At 40.8% G+C, this 19,978-nt stretch overlaps 1 protein-coding gene across 2 annotated transcripts in view; it reads left to right on the top strand.

Annotated features, from left to right (window-relative positions):
• CTCF (CCCTC-binding factor) overlaps window positions 1-19,978 on the top strand; it is an 82,490-nt gene that overhangs the window by 33,120 nt on the left and 29,392 nt on the right. For both annotated transcript variants that reach the window (XM_053699536.1, XM_053699535.1), the window contains exons 4-8: window positions 3,553-3,686; window positions 4,391-4,511; window positions 4,594-4,743; window positions 9,018-9,178; window positions 15,072-15,254. In XM_053699536.1, coding sequence (XP_053555511.1) covers window positions 3,553-3,686; window positions 4,391-4,511; window positions 4,594-4,743; window positions 9,018-9,178; window positions 15,072-15,254 — 749 coding nt within the window. The remainder of the gene's footprint in view (window positions 1-3,552; window positions 3,687-4,390; window positions 4,512-4,593; window positions 4,744-9,017; window positions 9,179-15,071; window positions 15,255-19,978) is intronic.

Raw genomic sequence — 19,978 nt, forward strand, 5'->3', positions numbered from 1 at the left:
TGTGTAGGAGACCTCTTTTCCATGGGAGTAATATGCCCCGTTCCAATACAGGGACAGGGGTTTTATTCAAACCTGTTTGTAGTTCCCAAAAAGGAGGGAACGTTCCGACCCATTTTAGACCTCAAAAGTCTAAAGTTTCTCAGGGTTCAGTCTTTCAAGATGGAAACTATTCGTACTATTCTTCAATTGATCCAGGAGGGTCAATTTATGACTAACGTGGATCTAAAAGATGCATATCTACATGTTCTTCATCACAGTTCCTCGGTTTTGCCTTTCTGGACAAAAATTTTTAGTTCGTGGCTCTTCCTTTCAGTCTGGCCACGGCGCCCAGAATTTTCACGAAGGTTCTGGGGTCTCTGCTGGCGGTTCTCAGGCCGCGGGGCTTTGCAGTGGCGCCTTATCTGGACGATATTCTGATCCAGGCGTCGTCTTATCAGCTAACAAAGTCTCATACCGACATTGTTCTGTCTTTTTTAAGGACTCACGGGTGGAAAGTGACTCTAGAAAAGAGTTTGTTAGTTCCACAGACCAGGGTTCCTTTCTTGGGAACTCTAATAGACTCTATCCATGAAGATCTTTTTGACGGACGTCAGAAAGTTAAAGATTCTGAATACATGCTGAACCCTTCAGTCCAATCCTCGGCCGTCAGTGGCTCAGTGCATGGAGGCAATTGGATTGATGGTAGCGGCAATGGACATCATTCCGTTTGCTCGTTTTCATCTCAGATCTCTACAACTGAGAATGCCAAGACAATGGAATGGAGATTATGCAAATTTGTCTCCTCAAATAGATCTTGATCAGGAGACAAGAGACTCTCTTCTATGGTGGTTGTCGCCAGATCATCTGTCCCAGGGGACATGCTTCCACAGACCCTCATGGGTGATAGTGACAGACGCCAGCATGATAGGATGGGGAGCATTCTGGAACTCCCTGAGGGCTCAGGGTGTGTGGACTCGATCAGAGTCTCTACTTCCCATCAATATCCTGGAGTTGAGAGCAATTTTCAATGCGCTTCAGGCTTGGCCTCAGTTGGCTTCGGCCAAATTCATCAGATTCCAGTCGGACAACATTACGACTGTAGCTTACATCAATCATCAGGGAGGAACAAGGAGTTCCTTAGCGATGACAGAAGTAGCCAAGATAATTCAGTGGGCGGAGGCTCCCTCTTGTTATCTGTCGGCAATCTACATCCCAGGAGTGGAAAACCGGGAAGCGGATTTTCTGAGCAGACAGACTTTTCATCCGAGGGAATGGGAACTTCATCCGGAGGTATTTGCCAACCTGATTCTCAAGTGGGGCAGGCCGGAGTTGGATCTTATGGCATCTCGTCAGAATTCCAAGCTTCCGAGATACAAGTCCAGGGATCCCCAGGCCGAGCTGATAGATTCCTTGGCAGTGCCTTGGATTCCTTGGCAGTGCCTTGGTCGTTCAGCCTAGCTTATGTGTTCCCTCCATTTACTCTCCTTCCTCGGGTAATTGCTCGAGTCAAACAGGAGACGGCTTTGGTCCTCATTGCTCCTGCGTGGCCTCGCAGGACTTGGTATGCCGATCTGGTCGACATGTCATCTCAGCCACCGTGGAAGCTTTCATTGAGGAAAGACCTCATTCAGGGACCCTTCCATCATCCAAATCTAGTTTCTCTGCAGCTGCTTGGAGATTGAACGCTTTATTTTATCTAAGCGAGGATTCTCTGATTCGGTCATTGATACCTTGATTCCGGCGCGTAAACCTGTTACTAGAAAGATTTACCATAAGATATGGCGTAAATATCTTTATTGGTGCGAATCCAAGGGCTACTCTTGGAGTAGGGTTAGGATTCCCAGGATTTTGTCTTTTCTCCAAGAAGGATTGGAGAAAGGGTTGTCAGCGAGTTCCTTAAAGGGACAGATTTCTGCCTTGTCTATTTTGCTGCACAAGCGCCTGGCAGATGTTCCAGATGTTCAGTCTTTTTGTCAGGCTCTGACTAGAATCAGGCCTGTGTTTAGACCAATTGCTCCTCCTTGGAGTTTGAATTTAGTTCTTAATGTTCTTCAAGGGGTTCCGTTTGAACCTATGCATTCCATAGATATTAAGTTGGTATCTTGGAAGGTTTTATTTTTGGTTGCTATTTCTTCTGCTTGCAGAGTTTCTGAGCTTTCGGCATTACAATGTGATTCTCCTTATCTTATTTTCCATGCGGATAAGGTGGTGTTACGTACCAAACCTGGTTTTCTTCCTAAGGTTGTTTCTAATAAGAATATTAATTACAGCCCTAATATTATAAATTAGGGCTGTAGCTTCCTCATGGGCATTCAAAAATTATGCTTCTGTTAAACAGATTTGCAAAGCTGCAACTTGGTCGTCTCTTCACACTTTTTCCAAATTTTCCAAATTCGATACTTTTGCCTCGTCTGAGGCTGTTTTTGGGAGGAGAGTTCTTCAAGCAGTGGTGCCTTCCGTTTAGGTTCCCTGTCTTGTCCCTCCCGTTTCATCCGTGTACTATAGCTTTGGTATTGTATCCCACAAGTAAGGATGAAATCCGTGGACTCATCGTATCTTATCTTGGATAGCTTTATTTTTTTTTATATTTTTACTTTTTATAACTTGGGGGGGGTTCATTTTTAAAGGGATAGTTAACCCAAAAATAGTTTTATATCTGTAAAGTTAATTTTCCATAGATCGTTTTTTACAAATGTAGCCCAGTTTTTAAAGATATTCCGTTTTTCAAGTTAAAGCACTTTTGGCGCCGCTGCCGTTTAAAATGGTCCGTCTGGCTCCGCCCCTTTTTAGTTATCAGTGACATCATGATCTTCTTGTGATCCCTGTAATTTTTTTTATCTTCCTCGAAATCGGCCTTAGCGCATGCGCAATGCGCCTATTGTACTGAAGGGGGTTTTTTTCACACAGGAATAAAAACGCTGTGAAAAAAGTTCCCCTTCAGTAGCCTGATTAGTAAAAGACATGCAGAGAAACTGACATGTGTTTGAGATTCCGTCTTAGACTGGAGTTGTGCTTTAAAAAAATGTATCAGGAGACAGGGTAGTATGCACTGCATACTCACGAAAAATATTGGGGGTACAAGTGACACATTGCTGCGTTTCTCCTGTAACCACAGCCTCCTTACAGCAAATAGACTCTTTATGTCAGAAATAATAGGATTATTAAAAACCGGGCATCGACTCATCTAAATTGACATTCACTTTAAAGATACATGAAACTCAAAAAAAATTTCTTTCATAATTTATAGCATACAATTTCAAAAAACTTTTTTCAGTTTACTTCTATTATCATATTGACTTAACGTAATTCACTTTACATCCTTTGTTCAAAGAACAGCAATGCACTACATGAAGGTAGCTGAACACATCTGCTAAGCCAGTGAATGAGCATAGATATGCAGCCACCAATCGGCAGCTAGCTAATTTGACTGGAAAGCTGTTTAAAATTGCATTCTTAATCATGAAAGAAAAATGTTGGGTTTCATGTAGCTGGAATTTAAATAAAGTTAAAAGAAATTTTGTTTTCAAGCTACTTTCATGCAGGTTTTTACTTTTTATGTTCATTTATCTTTAGGTACACGACCTCACAAGTGTCCAGATTGTGACATGGCTTTTGTTACCAGTGGCGAGTTAGTCAGGCATCGTCGTTATAAACATACACATGAGAAACCTTTTAAGTGTTCTATGTGTGACTATGCCAGTGTGGAGGTAAGACACTATTTTCTCCCAAATTCCCAACTGAAAATATGGTGTTAGATATTCTATTTTGTAAAGTAATGCTGGTAATCCTTTTATTTTGTTCCCATTTATCCGTTTTACCTGCTGGGTGTATTAAATTGTTTGCAACTTGGTTACCTTTATTTTGGCAATTGGAATAGCTGCTTTTGCTGGGGGTATCCCCACATATGCAGGAACGGTCAATACTTAAAGGGATATTCTATTCAAAATTAAACTTTCATGATTCGGATAGAGCATGCAATTTTAAGCAACTTTCTAATTTTCTCCTATTCTCATTTTTCTCTGTATCTTTATTTGAAAAAGCAGGAATGTAAGCTTAGGAGACGGCCCAATTTTGGTTCAACACCTGGGTAGCACTTGCTGATTGGTGTCGAAATGCAGCCAGCATCAGCCAGGGCTACTCAGGTGCTGAACCAAAAAATGGTCTGGCTCCTCTTACAGCAGAAGCTTTCAAAAGAACTGGAAAGAGATGGATGAGTGGAAGGAGTAGGGCTTCCAGTTTTCCAAATTAATGGATTAATAGGATATCATCAAATTTTTTTTTATTCCCAACCACCTCTTTGTGTACTTTTACAACAAATGTAAACCTATATACCACAGTTTCCGCAATCATAGTTTTTCAAAGTAATTGTCTTTGCTCTGTTTATGATAAATGAGATGTTTCTTTGTTTTAGGTAAGCAAACTTAAACGTCATATTCGCTCTCACACTGGGGAGCGTCCTTTCCAATGCAGTTTGTGCAGCTATGCCAGCAGAGACACTTACAAACTAAAGAGACACATGCGGACTCACTCGGGTAAGTAGTGACCCTCTCCTAGTTTAAAGCTACGTGTCAAATTGTTTGATGTGTTTTAAAGTTTTTTTTTTTTCTCTTGAAGGTGAAAAGCCTTATGAATGCTACATCTGCCATGCACGCTTTACCCAGAGTGGAACCATGAAGATGCACATTTTACAGAAGCACACTGAAAATGTGGCAAAATTTCATTGTCCACACTGTGACACTGTCATTGCAAGAAAGAGTGACTTAGGTGAGTGTTCATGAATTGTGAGGTTTCTTTCACCAGTAGTTTCAATGTGTAACATTTTCCTATATCTTCCAGTTGTTCGTTACCTCTAGACTTAAGCTAATCATTTCAAGGACAATTACCTTGAAAGAACCTCCCTCTATGTGTTGGCTCACCAGTTGCTTCCTGCTTGGAACCAGCACTTCTCTGCAGCAACATTACTTCTCTACTCTTATCTCTAATCTTTCTTCAAACCCAAAACGTCTGTTCTCCACTTTCAATATTCTTCTCCGCCCACCCCCTAATACTTCTGTCAGCTCAAGACTTTGCCAGCCACTTCAATATCAAATTCAAATCCATCATAAACGAAATCAGCTCTCAACATACTTCCATTCTCTCACCCCCTCAAACGCTCGCAACCAACCACAACCCACATAGCCATAAATTTAGCTCTTTCTCCCCTGTTACTGAGGAAGAAGTTTCTACACTTTCTACACTTATACTGAGCGCTCACCACACTACCTGTCCTCTTGCCCTAATCCCTCTCTTCTACCCTTACCCCTATACTCACGCACACATTTTCAAACTCTCCCTCAGCACATATATATATATATATATATATATATTTATTTATTTTCCTTCATCTCTAAAACACGCACTGGTCACACCTATCCTCTTAATCCAACCTCCCTCCCCCATCCAACTACCGCCCTATTTCCCTACTCCCTCTTGCCTCAAAGCTAGTATATGCATGCCTGTCCCATTTCCTTACATTAAACTCCCTCCTTGACCCACTGCAATCTGGATTTCGTCCCCATCACTCCACAGAGACAGCAATCGTTAAGGTTACCAACGACCTACTTGCAGCAAAATCAAAAGGCCACTTCTCTCTGCTTATCCTCCTTGATCTGTCCAAACCTTTGATCTCTTCCTACCTGTCAAACCGTACCTTTTAGTGTAGCCTTCTCTGGGGCCTCCTCTACCCGTCACCACCTTCTGTTGGGCTACCGCAAGGCTCTGTCCTCGGTCCCCTTCTCTTCTCAATCTACATGTCATCATTAGATTCCCTAATAAAGTCCCACGGGTTCCAATATCAGTTGTATGCAGACGACACCCAAATCTACTTCTCTGCACCAGACCTATCTCCTTCCTTGCTAACCCGTGTCACTAACTGTCTTTCTCACATCTCTTCCTGGATGTCCTCTCACTACCTCAAGCTAAATCTCTCCAAAACTGTGAGCTCCTTATTTTCCCTCCTCCTTCCAAAATCTCCACCCCCAATCTCTCTAACTGTTGACAACTACATCATTACCCCGCATGCCCGATGTCTTGGGGTCATACTTGATTTAGATCTTTCTTTCACTCCTCACATTCAGTCCTTGGCTAAATCCTGCCGCTTCCACCTTTAAAAAAATCTCTAAAATTAGACATTTCCTTACACAAGACACAACTAAGATTGTAATCCACTCTCTCATCCTTTCCTGCCTCGATTACTGCCACTCTGTCCTCTCTGGTCTCCCCAGTTGCCGCCTAGCTCCTTTTTCAATCCATAATGTCTCATCTTCCATACACATCGCTCTTCATCTGCTGCACCTCTCTGCCAATCCCTTCTACTGGCTTCCTCTTGCCTCTAGGATTAAACATAAAATTCTCACTCTGACATTCAAAGCCCTCAACCTAACTTCTCCCCCTATATCTCAGACCTTGTCTCCAAATACTCTCCCTTCTGTCCCCTTCGCTCTTCTCATGACCTCCTACTCTCTTGTACCTCCTCACACTCCCGCTTTCAGGATTTCTCCAGACTGGCTCCCATTTTGTTGAAAATTCAAAGTAGTGGAAACAGCACACCTATATTTTCCTTTAGTGGGGCACGGAGCAACAGACTTGCCAAGTCTCACCAACATCCATAAATTTCAAAGAACTCCAGCCACCAACTTCTTTAAAAGATCTTTATTCTTTTGTCTTGGGTCCCATTGATAATTACGTTTCAAGCCTGCACTAGGCTCTTAGTCATTGTTGAACTCTGCCTCGCTCCACAAGACTCTCCCCTAGGTTTGAAAACTTCAAGCGCTCCCTAAAGACTCTACTGTTCAGGGATGCATCCAACCTACACTAACTTTTCTTTATATCGTTTCCTCTCCTCCATTGATATCCCCTTGAACCCCTTAGCATGTAAGCCTAAGAGCCATGCTGTTTGCAGATCACCTTCTTTAGAGCTGACTACAAAAGTGCGACTCTTGGCAGGGCCCTCTACCTGTCTGATCCCTATAAATGTTTCCTTGTATTCCGCCTATATTTATAGTGCTGCGGAATCTGTTGGCGCTCTACAAATAACCGATAATAATAGCTTCTGATTTGGCTTTATATAGATAACTTCTGCGCAGGTGTTAAACAGAACTGGAGCAGCAGTTGCACAAGAATTGCATGCACTAACGAATTAGAGCATACATTCTTTACACTATAGTGTCCCTTTACAGAAGGAGAGTCTCAACCCCTTAAGGACCAATACGGAATTATTCCATCATGAAACAATTGGGCAAACTGAAGCTGTGTCCTTAAGGGGTTAAAGTTTTGTGAAGGGCCAAGTGCAGTGGTAACCCAAAAATATTTTTCTAGCAAATTGTGGCTTGTAGCAAATGTTTGCATAGCTTTCAGTGGTATCCCCTACTGGGGATGCTTAAATACATACATAGAAAAATCTTCTTTTCTTACCATATTGGCTTGGCTGCTTTGCGCCACTAAAAGCAATTCAGCGTATAGCTGTCCTGCTTCCTGATTTGACTGTAAAATTGCAATTCTTTTCAACGTTTTTTTGCTCAGGGTTGAATGAATTATCTGAAGTTTTATAATAAAACCTTTTTTTTTTTTTTTTTTAATTTTTATTTTCCAACCGACAGCATAACATCAATTTCTAGTGACAGAGGAAAAAGGACAAATATGTTTACAATAACAACCCATATTCCCTTATCCATATTACAACAATCAAGGGTTTGTACCGTCACATCTTACAACCTTCCCCACCAGGCCATGCTAAACCCTAAAAAAGTCCTCAATATACATGTTACTCTCTAAACCCCGCTATCGGGTATTTACCTGAATTCTTTAATTCATATCCACCCCATTCACACAAAACAAAAACAAAAATAAAAACAAAGGGAAAATAAATAAATAATTAAAGCCCCTCTCCTAACTGCATCAGGCCTGCCCATTCTCCCCTTAGATTTGCTTCCTGCATGAACATTGAGTTTTGGAAAGGGGCTATAATTTAAGTTCTGTGTACTGTTATCAAGTGATCTAATGTATTTTTCCCATTTAGCAAAAAAATCCTCTATGTTAACCTCCAATTCCATTTGTATTTTAGCCCTTTATAAAAATAACTGATGTAATACCCCATTCCTGAATTCTGAGAATCTGGGTTCTTTCTGAGATTGCCAATTTTTCAGGATTATTCTCCTACCTATGAGAATTGCTGTATTTAACAAAACAGAGTTCCCCCCATCGTCCTCATATGATGTTAAAAAGAATACGTTTAACCTTGTTAAATAAATTTGTGTTTTAAGGGTCTTTGTAGCCCAAAAAGAAATTTTACCCCAAAATCTCTGGATCACTGGGCATGACCAAAACAGATGGACCAAATCCGCTAAATGAAAGTTACATCTTCCACAGACTAACTTTTCCCCTTCTCTCTTCCAATATACGCAAAGCTTGGGGGTACTATAGAACTGGTATAATATCTTAAATTGCTGTTCTCTGTAATATTCCCCCCTCATAGCTTTAGCCGCCTTTCTAACGGAGCTTATCAGCACCTCAGATTCCATTTCCGGGCTAAGAATATCTCCCCATTTTAAAGTGAGGTACCTAATATTACTCTGCTCCTGACTACTTAGTAGTGCGGCATAGGTGGGGAAAAGCGATACTTTCCCTATTCCAAATAGCACTAATATTTGTTTTAAGACTTTGTTATGCCAGTCCACATTTTCTACTCTCAAGATCTGCTCAGCATAGTGGCGGAGTTGCAAATAAGCGAAAAACTGGGAGTTCCCAATCGCAAATTCAGTTTTGCACTCATCAAAAGTTTTAACCTTATTTCTCTCCGTATTAATGACCTGAATCATATAAACCTTCTTTTTAATGAAAAAATGCTCTGTACATTTTTATTTTCATCTTAAAGTGCTAATTTACTATAAAAACATTTTTTAAACATATTTATTATACGTTTAGTACAGTTTCTACAATCTAGAGTCCTACCTCTAGCAATTTTTTTTATTGCAAATCATGTTTTTTTTTTCTTACAATAGGGGTCCATTTGCGGAAGCAGCATTCCTACATTGAGCAGGGCAAAAAATGTCGCTATTGTGATACCGTATTCCATGAGCGTTATGCATTGATACAGCACCAGAAGTCTCACAAGAACGAGAAGAGATTTAAGTGTGACCAGTGTGAATATGCCTGCCGGCAGGTGAGAATAGGCTAAAAAGAACCTATAACTGTATTTTAAGTTTTTTTTTAAATAATTTCAGATTGCTATTTTTGTTTGTAAATTGGGGGTTTGAGCCCAGTACTGAAGATGAGAGAATTTTTGTTTGCTTATAAAGGGTAAACTAGGAAATGTATAGCCCTTTTTTGTGTATTAGCTGTTGAATAGTGAGATAACACTCTGTTTAGAAGAAGGTAGCCATGTAAGATGACTAGTGCCTTTTATTTCTGAACCAATTTAGGAAATGTAGGTTATAAATTTGTGCTGGAGACAAGAGGAAGGTGTTAGGGGCGCTGCACTGTTTATCCCTTTTAAGTTAGGGTTGATGAAGACAAATCCAGTGAATGAAAGATCAACTAGCAATATATATTTCTTCACTTTAAAGGGACAGTAAAGTCAAAAGTAAACTTTCATGATTTGGAAAGAGCATGCAATTGTAAGCAATTTTCCAATTTACTTCTGTTAACAAATTTGCTTTGTTCTCTTGGTATCTTTTATTGAAGAGTAAAACTAGGTAGGCTCAAGAGTGTGCACGTGTCTTTAGTACCCTATGTCAGTAGCGTTTTGCAACATTGTATAACAAAGCTACAAATAATGTTGCAAAACACTACTGCCATAGAGTACTAAAGACAAGTACACACTCCTGAGCTGTTATGAGCCTACCTAGTTTTAATCTTCAATAAAAGATACCAAGAGAACAAAGCAAATTTGATAAAAGTAGTAAATTGGAAAGTTTTTTTTTTTTTTTGTGTTTTTTTTTCTCTTGTAAAGGTGTATCCATTACTTGTGGGATATTCTCCTTCCCAAAAGGAAGTTGCAAGAGGACACCCACAGCAGAGCTGTCTATATAGCTCCTCCCCTAACTGCCACCCCCAGTCATTCTCTTGCAACTCTCGACAAGAAAGAAAGTATCAAGATATATGGTGGGCATGGCCTATTTTCGCGCACTTTATGCGCAGTTGATATTCAGACTGAGACATCCAGCTTCCCTAAAGGAGTCCTCTGGCATCTAGGACCACTATAGAGTGTTTAAGGGCAGGTAGGAGCCACAGCAGAGCTGTGGCAGTGTTTTGACTGTTTTTTAACGGTTTTACAGTTTTTCTAATCCGGTTTGGGGCCTAAGGGGTTAATCATCTATTTGCAAGTGGCTATAAGTTATAAAGACCATATTATGGCTTTTAAAGATTTATCACCAGAGGTTTCTCAGACTGACAAAAGGGAGGTTAAACCACCTAGCTCTCCCAATGTGTCAGAACCTATATCTCCCGCGCAAGTGACGCCAAGTACATCTGGAGCGTCCAATGCGTTTACCTTTCAAGACATGGCGGCAGTTATGAATCATACCCTCACAGAGGTATTGTCCAAACTGCCAGGGTTACAAGGAAAGCGAGACAGCTCTGGGGCTAGAACAAATACAGAGTTTTCTGACGCTTTAGTAGCTATGTCTGATATACCCTCACAATGTACAGAAGCCGAAGCAGGAGAGCTTCTATCTGTGGGTGACATTTCTGATTCAGGGAAGGCGTTACTTCAGTCTGACTCTGAAATGACAGCATTTAAATTTAAGCTTTAACACCTCCGCTTGTTGCTCAGGGAGGTTTTAGTGACTCTGGATGACTGTGACACCATTGTAGTCCCAGAGAAATTGTGTAAAATGGACAAATACTTTGCAGTGCCTGTTTACACTGATGTTTTTCCAATCCCTAAGAGGTTTTCAGAAATTATTACGAAGGAATGGGATAGACCAGGTGGTACCGTTCTCTCCCCCTCCTGCTTTTAAAAAGATGTTTCCCATAGATGCCGCTACACGGGACTCGTGGCAGACGGTCCCTAAGGTGGAGGGAGCAGTCTCTACCTTAGCTAAGCATACAACTATCCCCGTCGAGGACAGTTGTGCTTTCCTAGATCCAATGGATAAAAAATTAGAGGGTTTCCTTAAGAAAATCTTTATACAACAAGGTTTTATTCTCCAGCCTCTTACATGCATTGCCCCAGTCACTGCTGCAGCGGCTTTCTGGTTCGAGTCTCTTGAGGAGGCTCTACAGGTGGAGACCCCGTTGGATGATATTCTAGACAGGCTTAAAGATCTTAAGTTAGCCAATTCATTTATTTCTGACGCCGTTTTTCATTTAACAAAGCTAACGGCTAAGAATTCAGGTTTTGCTATTCAGGCACGTAGGGCGCGATGGCTTAAGTCCTGGTCAGCTGACGTTACTTCAAAGTCTAAGCTTCTCAACATCCCCTTCAAAGGGCAGACCCTATTCGGGCCTGGACTGAAGGAGATCATTTCTGATATTACTGGAGGAAAAGGCCACGCCCTTCCCCAGGATAGGTCCAACAAATTAAGGACCAAACAGACTAATTTTCGTTCCTTTCGAAACTTCAAGAGTGGCGCAGCTTCAACTTCCTCTACTGCAAAACAAGAGGGAACTTTTGCCCAGTCCAAGCCAGTCTGGAGACCTAACCAGGCTTTGAACAAGGGAAAGCAGGCCAAAAAACCTGCTGCTGCCTCTAAGACAGCATGAAGGAGTAGCCCCCGATCTGGGACTGGATCTAGTTGGGGGCAGACTTTCTCTCTTCGCCTAGGCTTGGGCAAGAGACGTCCAGGATCCCTGGGCTCTGGAGATTGTTTCCCAGGGATATCTTCTGGATTTCAAAGCCTCATCTCCAAAGGGGAGATTTCATCTCTCACAATTATCTGCAAACCAGATAAAGAGAGAGGCATTCTTACGTTGCGTTCAAGACCTTCTGGTTATGGGAGTGATCCACCCAGTTCCAAGGGAGGAACAGGGGCAGGGATTCTATTCAAATCTGTTTATAGTTCCCAAAAAAGAGCGAACTAACCAATCTTGGATCTCAAGATCCTAAACAAATTTCTCACGGTCCCATCCTTCAAGATGGAGACTATTCGAACCATCCTACCTATGATCCAGGAGGGTCAATATATGACTACCGTGGACTTAAAGGATACTTATCTCCACATTCCGATACACAGAGATCCTCATCGGTTTCTCAGGTTTGCCTTCCTAGACAGGCACTACCAGTTTGTGGCTCTTCCCTTCGGGTTAGCCACGGCACCAAGAATCTTTACAAAGGTTCTAGGGTCCCTACTGGCGGTTCTAAGGCCACGAGGCATAGCGGTGGCTCCTTACCTAGACGACATTCTGATACAGGTATCGACTTTTCAAATCGCCAAGTCCCATACGGACGTTGTTCTGGCATTCCTGAGGTCTCACGGGTGGAAGGTGAACGAAGAAAAGAGTTCTCTCTCCCCTCTCACAAGAGTTTCCTTCCTAGGAACTCTGATAGATTCAGTAGAAATGAAGATTTTTCTGACAGAGGTCAGGTTGTCAAAGCTTCTATCTTCCTGCCGTGCTCTTTATTCCACTTCTCAGCCGTCAGTGGCAATCGGCTTAATGGTAGCGGCAATGGACATAGTTCTGTTTGCCCGCCTACATCTCAGACCACTGCAACTTTGCATGCTCAATCAGTGGAATGGGGACTACACATATTTGTCCCCTCTGCTAAATCTGGATCAGGAGACCAGGGATTCTCTTCTCTGGTGGCTATCTCGGGTCCATCTGTCCAGGGGAATGAGTTTCCGCAGTCTGGAACTCCCTGAAGGCTCAGGGTTCGTGGACTCAGGAGGAAACCCTCCTTCCGATAAACATTCATGAACTAAGAGCGATATTCAATGCTCTTCAGGCTTGGCCTCAGCTAGCTGCGGTCAGGTTCATCAGATTTCAGTCGGACAACATCACGACTGTAGCCTACATCAACCATCAGGGGGGAACAAGGAGCCCCCTGGCAATGTTGGAGGTTTCAAAGATAATTCTATGGGCAGAGGTTCACTCTTGCCATTTCTCAGCTATCCATATCCCAGGAGTAGAGAACTGGGAGGCGGATTTCCTAAGTCGGCACTTTTCATCCGGGGGAGTGGGAGCTCCATCCGGAGGTATTTGTCCAGTTGATTCAACTATGGGGCAAACCAGAACTGGATCTCATGGCGTCTCGTCAGAACGCCAAGCTTCCTCGTTACGGGTCCAGGTCCAGGGATCCCAAGGCAGCGCTGATAGATGCTCTAGCAGCGCCCTGGTCCTTCAGCCTGGCTTATGTGTTTCCACCGTTTCTTCTGCTCCCTCGCAAAGATCAAGCAGGAGAGAGCTTCAGTGATTTTGATGGCTCCTGCGTGGCCACGCAGGACTTGGTATGCAGATCTGGTGGACATGTCATCCTTTCCACCATGGACTCTGCCACTGAGGCAGGACCTTCTACTTCAAGGTCCTTTCAAACATCCAAATCTAATTTTTCTGCGTCTGACTGCTTGGAGATTGAACGATTGATTCTATCAAAGCGTGGTTTTTCTGAATCGGTCATTGATTCCTTAATTCAGGCTCGAAAGCCTGTCACCAGGAAAATCTATCATAAGATATGGTGTAAATATCTTCATTGGTGTGAATCCAAGGGTTACTCATGGAGTAAAGTCAGGATTCCTAGAATCTTATTCTTTCTCCAAGAAGGATTGGAGAAGGGATTGTCAGCTAGTTCCTTAAAAGGACAGATTTCTGCTCTGAGGTTCCAGACGTTCAGGCGTTTTGCCAGGCTTTAGTTAGAATCAAGCCTGTGTTTAAACCTGTTGCTCCGCCATGGAGTTTAAATTTAGTTCTTAAAGTTCTTCAAGGGGTTCCGTTTGAACCTTTGCATTCCATAGATATTAAACTTTTATCTTGGAAAGTTCTGTTTTTAGTAGCTATCTCCTCGGCTCGAAGAGTTTCAGAGTTATCTGCTTTACAGTGTGATTCACCTTATCTGATTTTCCATGCAGATAAGGTAGTTTTGCGTACTAAACCTGGGTTTCTTCCTAAAGTAGTATCTAATAAGAATATCAATCAGGAGATTGTTGTTCCTTCATTATGTCCTAATCCTTCCTCAAAGAAGGAACGTCTTTTACACAATCTAGATGTGGTACATGCTTTAAAGTTTTATTTACAAGCTACGAAGGATTTTCGTCAAACATCTGCTTTGTTTGTTGTCTACTCTGGACAGAGGAGAGGCCAAAAGGCTTCAGCAACTTCTCTTTCTTTTTGGCTGAGAAGCATAATCCGCGTAGCTTATGAGACTGCTGGCCAGCAGCCTCCTCAAAGAATTACAGCTCATTCCACTAGAGCGGTGGCTTCCACATGGACTTTTAAAAATGAGGCCTCTGTTGAACAGATTTGTAAGGCGGCGACTTGGTCTTCGCTTCATACTTTTTCTAAATTCTACAAATTCGATACTTTTGCTTCTTCGGAGGCTATTTTTGGGAGAAAGGTCTTACAGGCAGTGGTGCCTTCCATTTAAGTTCCTGCCTTGTCCCTCCCTTCATCCGTGTCCTAAAGCTTTGGTATTGGTATCCCACAAGTAATGGATGAACCCATGGACTGGATACACCTTTACAAGAGAAAACAAAATTTATGCTTACCTGATAAATTTCTTTCTCTTGTGGTGTATCCAGTCCACGGCCCGCCCTGTCACTTTAAGGCAGGTGTTTTTTATTTTTAAACTACAGTCACCACTGCACACTATAGTTTCTCCTTTTTTCTTGCTTGTCTTCGGGCGAATGACTGGGGGTGGCAGATAGGGGAGGAGCTATATAGACCGCTCTGCTGTGGGTGTCCTCTTGCAACTTCCTGTTGGGAAGGAGAATATCCCACAAGTAATGGATGAACCCGTGGACTTGATACACCACAAGAGAAATACATTTATCAGGTAAGCATAAATTTTGTTTTTTCTGCATTCTCTATACGAATCATGAAAGTTTGACTTTACTGTCCCTTTTTAATCTTTGTTTTTGTCCAAAGTAAATAGTGTGTTTTTTTTTTCCCCCTCCTCTAAGGAGCGTCACATGATTATGCACAAGCGGACTCATACCGGTGAGAAGCCATACGCCTGTAGTCATTGTGATAAAACGTTCCGCCAGAAACAACTCCTGGACATGCATTTCAAAAGATACCATGATCCCAGCTTTGTTCCTGCAGCCTTTGTGTGTTCAAAGTGTGGGAAAACATTTACTCGAAGGGTGAGTGGATTCTCTTTAAAGACTGAGCCTCCACTTACACAGTATGAAAGGAACCACAATACTGTATCTTTGACTTTATCATTCCAAAGAGCAATATTTACATAAAATTAGTGACACACTGTGATGACATGAGAAAATTGTGAGTTTAATTCCCCTAAGTTTTAATAAAGTGTAATGGGCACTGCCATTCTGTAACTTATATCTTAAATACAAAATCCTGCTATTGTCACATTCCCTGCTGAGGTCAGTTAGTAACTGTTATAAAATAATATGTTGAAAGGATATTAAACAGTGCTTAGTAAAAAGAAATGTTAATTAAAATAAACATAATAGAAACAGATGGTGTTTAACCCCTTAGTGACCAGACCACTTTTCAATTTGTTGACCATCTGGGACCAAGGCTATTTTTGCATTTCTGCGATGTTTGTATTTAACTGTAATTTTCCTCTTACTCATTTACTGTACCCACACATATTATATACTGTTTTTCTCGCCATTAAATGGACTTTCTAAAGATACAATTTTTTTCATCATATCTTATAATTTACTATAAAAAAAAATATAAAATATGAGGAAAAAATGAAAAAAAATGCACTTTTTCTAACTTTGAGCCCCAAAATCTCTTACACATCTACAACCACCATAAAATACCAATGCTAAACAGTTTCTAAATTTTGTCCTGAGTTTATAAATACCCAATGTTTACATGTTCTTTGCTTTTTTTGCAAGTTATAGGGCAATAAGTACAAGTAGCACTTTGCTATTTCAAAACCATGTTTTTTCAAAATTGGCGATAGTTACATTGTAACACCAATATCTGTCATGAATCCCTGAATAACCCTTCAAATGTATATATTTTTTAAAAGAAGACAACCTAAGGTATTAAACTTGGGGTATTTTGACTTTTTTCATGCAACCATTTTACCACCAATCTATGCCAAAGTTTGGGGGGGGGAAAAAAATAATTTGATTTTTTGACAAAATAGCAATTTAAGAATACATTTACTGATAATATTAAGGGTTACTGCCAAATAACACCCTCATATGTCTTCAGCAGCATCTCCTGGGTACAGTGATACCACCCATGTATAGGTGTGTCGGGTTCTCGGAGGGCTAAAAGCTCTTATTTTTAGGGAGCGCATTCCAGTTTTTCAACTTGGAATTTTCACATCGGTCATCATGCACCCATGTCCTATTTGGGACATTTCTGAAGCTGGTCAATGGAATTTACCCCCATCAAACCATATATTTTTGAAAAGTAGACACCCTAGGGTATTTCAAATGCTTGTATTTTAACACTTTCCATGCACTAATTCAACCACCAGTCTTTGTCAAACTTTTGGGTAGTCATTATTTTGTGTTATTTTTCACACACATTGTACTTTAGGCATGGATTCTCAGTTCCTGTTATGTGTTACTGCCAAAAAAAACCTCAATATGTGTTCAACAACATCTCCTGAGTACAGTGATACCACCCATGTATAGGTGTGTCGGGTTCTCTGGGGGCTAAAAGGCCTTAATTTTAGGAAGCGCATTCCAGTTTTTCAACTTGGAATTTTCACATCGGTCATCATGCACCCATGTCCTATTTGGGACATTTCTGAAGCTGGCCAATGGAATTTACCCCCATCAAACCATATATTTTTGAAAAGTAGACACCCTAGGGTATTTCAAATGCTGGTATTTTAACACTTTCCATGCACTAATTCAACCACCAGTCTTTGTCAAACTTTTGGGTAGTCATTTTTTTTGTGTTATTTTTCACACACATTGTATTTTAGGCATGGATTCTCAGTTCCTGTTATGTGTTACTGCCAAAAAGCACTTCAATATGTGTTCAACAACATCTCCTGAGTACAGCGATACCACCTATGTATAGGTGTGTTGGGTTCTCTGGGGGCTAGAAGGCCTTATTTTTAGGAAGCGCATTCCAGTTTTTCAACTTGGAATTTTCACATCGGTCATCATGCACCCATGTCCTATTTGGGACATTTCTGAAGCTGGTCAATGGAATTTACCCCCATCAAACCATATATTTTTGAAAAGTAGACACCCTAGGGTATTTCAAATGCTTGTATTTTAACACTTTCCATGCACTAATTCAACCACCAGTCTTTGTCAAACTTTTGGGTAGTCATTATTTTGTGTTATTTTTCACACACATTGTACTTTAGGCATGGATTCTCAGTTCCTGTTATGTGTTACTACCAAAAAAACCCTCAATATGTGTTCAACAACATCTGAGTACAGTGATACCACCCATGTATAGGTGTGTCGGGTTCTCTGGGGGCTAAAAGGCCTTAATTTTAGGAAGCGCATTCCAGTTTTTCAACTTGGAATTTTCACATCGGTCATCATGCACCCATGTCCTATTTGGGACATTTCTGAAGCTGGTCAATGGAATTTACCCCCATCAAACCATATATTTTTGAAAAGTAGACACCCTAGGGTATTTCAAATGCTTGTATTTTAACACTTTCCATGCACTAATTCAACCACCAGTCTTTGTCAAACTTTTGGGTAGTCATTATTTTGTGTTATTTTTCACACACATTGTACTTTAGGCATGGATTCTCAGTTCCTGTTATGTGTTACTGCCAAAAAAACCCTCAATATGTATTCAACAACATCTCCTGAGTACAGTGATACCACCCATGTATAGGTGTGTCGGGTTCTCTGGGGGCTAAAAGGCCTTAATTTTAGGAAGCGCATTCCAGTTTTTCAACTTGGAATTTTCACATCGGTCATCATGCACCCATGTCCTATTTGGGACATTTCTGAAGCTGGTCAATGGAATTTACCCCCATCAAACCATATATTTTTGAAAAGTAGACACCCTAGGGTATTTCAAATGCTTGTATTTTAACACTTTCCATGCACTAATTCAACCACCAGTCTTTGTCAAACTTTTGGGTAGTCATTATTTTGTGTTATTTTTCACACACATTGTACTTTAGGCATGGATTCTCAGTTCCTGTTATGTGTTACTGCCAAAAAAAACCTCAATATGTGTTCAACAACATCTCCTGAGTACAGTGATACCACCCATGTATAGGTGTGTCGGGTTCTCTGGGGGCTAAAAGGCCTTAATTTTAGGAAGCGCATTCCAGTTTTTCAACTTGGAATTTTCACATCGGTCATCATGCACCCATGTCCTATTTGGGACATTTCTGAAGCCGGTCAATGAAATTTACCCCCATAAAACCATATATTTTTGAGAAGTAGACCCCCTAGGGTATTTGAAATGCTGGTATTTTCACACTTTCCATGAACTTATTTAACCACCAGTCTTTGTCAAACTTTTGGGTAGTCATTTTTTTGTGTTATTTTTCACACACATTGTACTTTAGGCATGGATTCTCAGTTCCTGTTATGTGTTTACTGCCAAAAAACACCTCAATATGTGTTCAACAACATCTCCTGAGTACAGTGATACCACCCATGTATAGGTGTGTTGGGTTCTCTGGGGGCTAGAAGGCCTTATTTTTAGGAAGCGCATTCCATTTTTTACACTTCCCATTTTCACATCCCATGCACCCATGTTCTATTTAAGACATTTCTGAAGCCGGCCAATGTAATTTACCCCCATAAAACCATATATTTTTGAAAAGTAGACATCCTAGGGTATTTCAAATGCAGGTGTTTTAACACTTTCCATACACTAATTCAACCACTAGTCTTTGTCAAACTATTGGGCATTCATTTCTTTGTGTTATTTTTCACATACATTGTACTTTAGACATGGATTCACAGCTCCTGTTATGTGTTACTACCAAAGAAGACACCAATATGTGGTCACCAACATCTCCTGAGTTCAGTGATACCACCTATGCATAGGTTTGGTGGCTTGTTTGGGCGGTGCAATGCCAAATGTCTGACATGTGTTTGTGATTTTTTTTCACATTTAACATATTTTCTTTGCCTATCGTCTTTTTTTGGGGGTCTTTTAACATACCCCAATTTATTTGTTTTCCATAAATGTGATTATATTTAAAAAGTTGACCCCCCAAGGTATTATACATGGAGTGGTTTGATGACTTTGATGCAACCGTTTTAGCCCAAAAAATTGGAGAAAGTATATGGTGGTAATTTTTCAATTTTCATTGTTACAGACACATTGCTTTTTTACTATGATTTAGGAGAGACTGTTGTAAGTTATTGCAAAAGAATACTTTAGGTTGTTTTCTGCAAGGCACCCTGAGTACACCTATGCCCCCCATGCATAGGTTTGCCAGGATTTTGGGAAGGTTATGTTACATGATTTTAGTTATTAAAAATGAGAGTATTTCTTCTGATAGGCCTATCTTTAGTTTGGGGCCTATCACATACCCCACTTTTATTTATTGCATTCAAAGTGTATATTTTTTAAATGTTGACACCCCAAGGTATTGTATATGGTGTGCTTTGAAGCAACCGTTTTAGCCCAAAAAATTGGAGAAAGTATATGGTGGTAATTTTTCAATTTTCATTTTTACAGACACATTGCTTTTTGACTATGATTTAGGAGAGATTGTTGTAAGTTATTGCAAAATAATACTTCAGGTTGTTTTCTGCAAGGCACCCTGAGTACACTTATGCCCCCCATGCATAGGTTTGCCAGGATTTTGGGAAGGTTATGTTACAATTTTATGACTTGTGATTTTAGTTATTAAAAATGAGAGTATTTCTTCTGATAGGCCTATCTTTAGTTTGGGGCCTATCGCATACCCCACTTTTATTTATTG

The sequence above is a fragment of the Bombina bombina genome, chromosome 1 (assembly GCF_027579735.1).
Source record: "Bombina bombina isolate aBomBom1 chromosome 1, aBomBom1.pri, whole genome shotgun sequence".
Classification (NCBI taxonomy): Eukaryota; Metazoa; Chordata; class Amphibia; order Anura; family Bombinatoridae; genus Bombina; species Bombina bombina.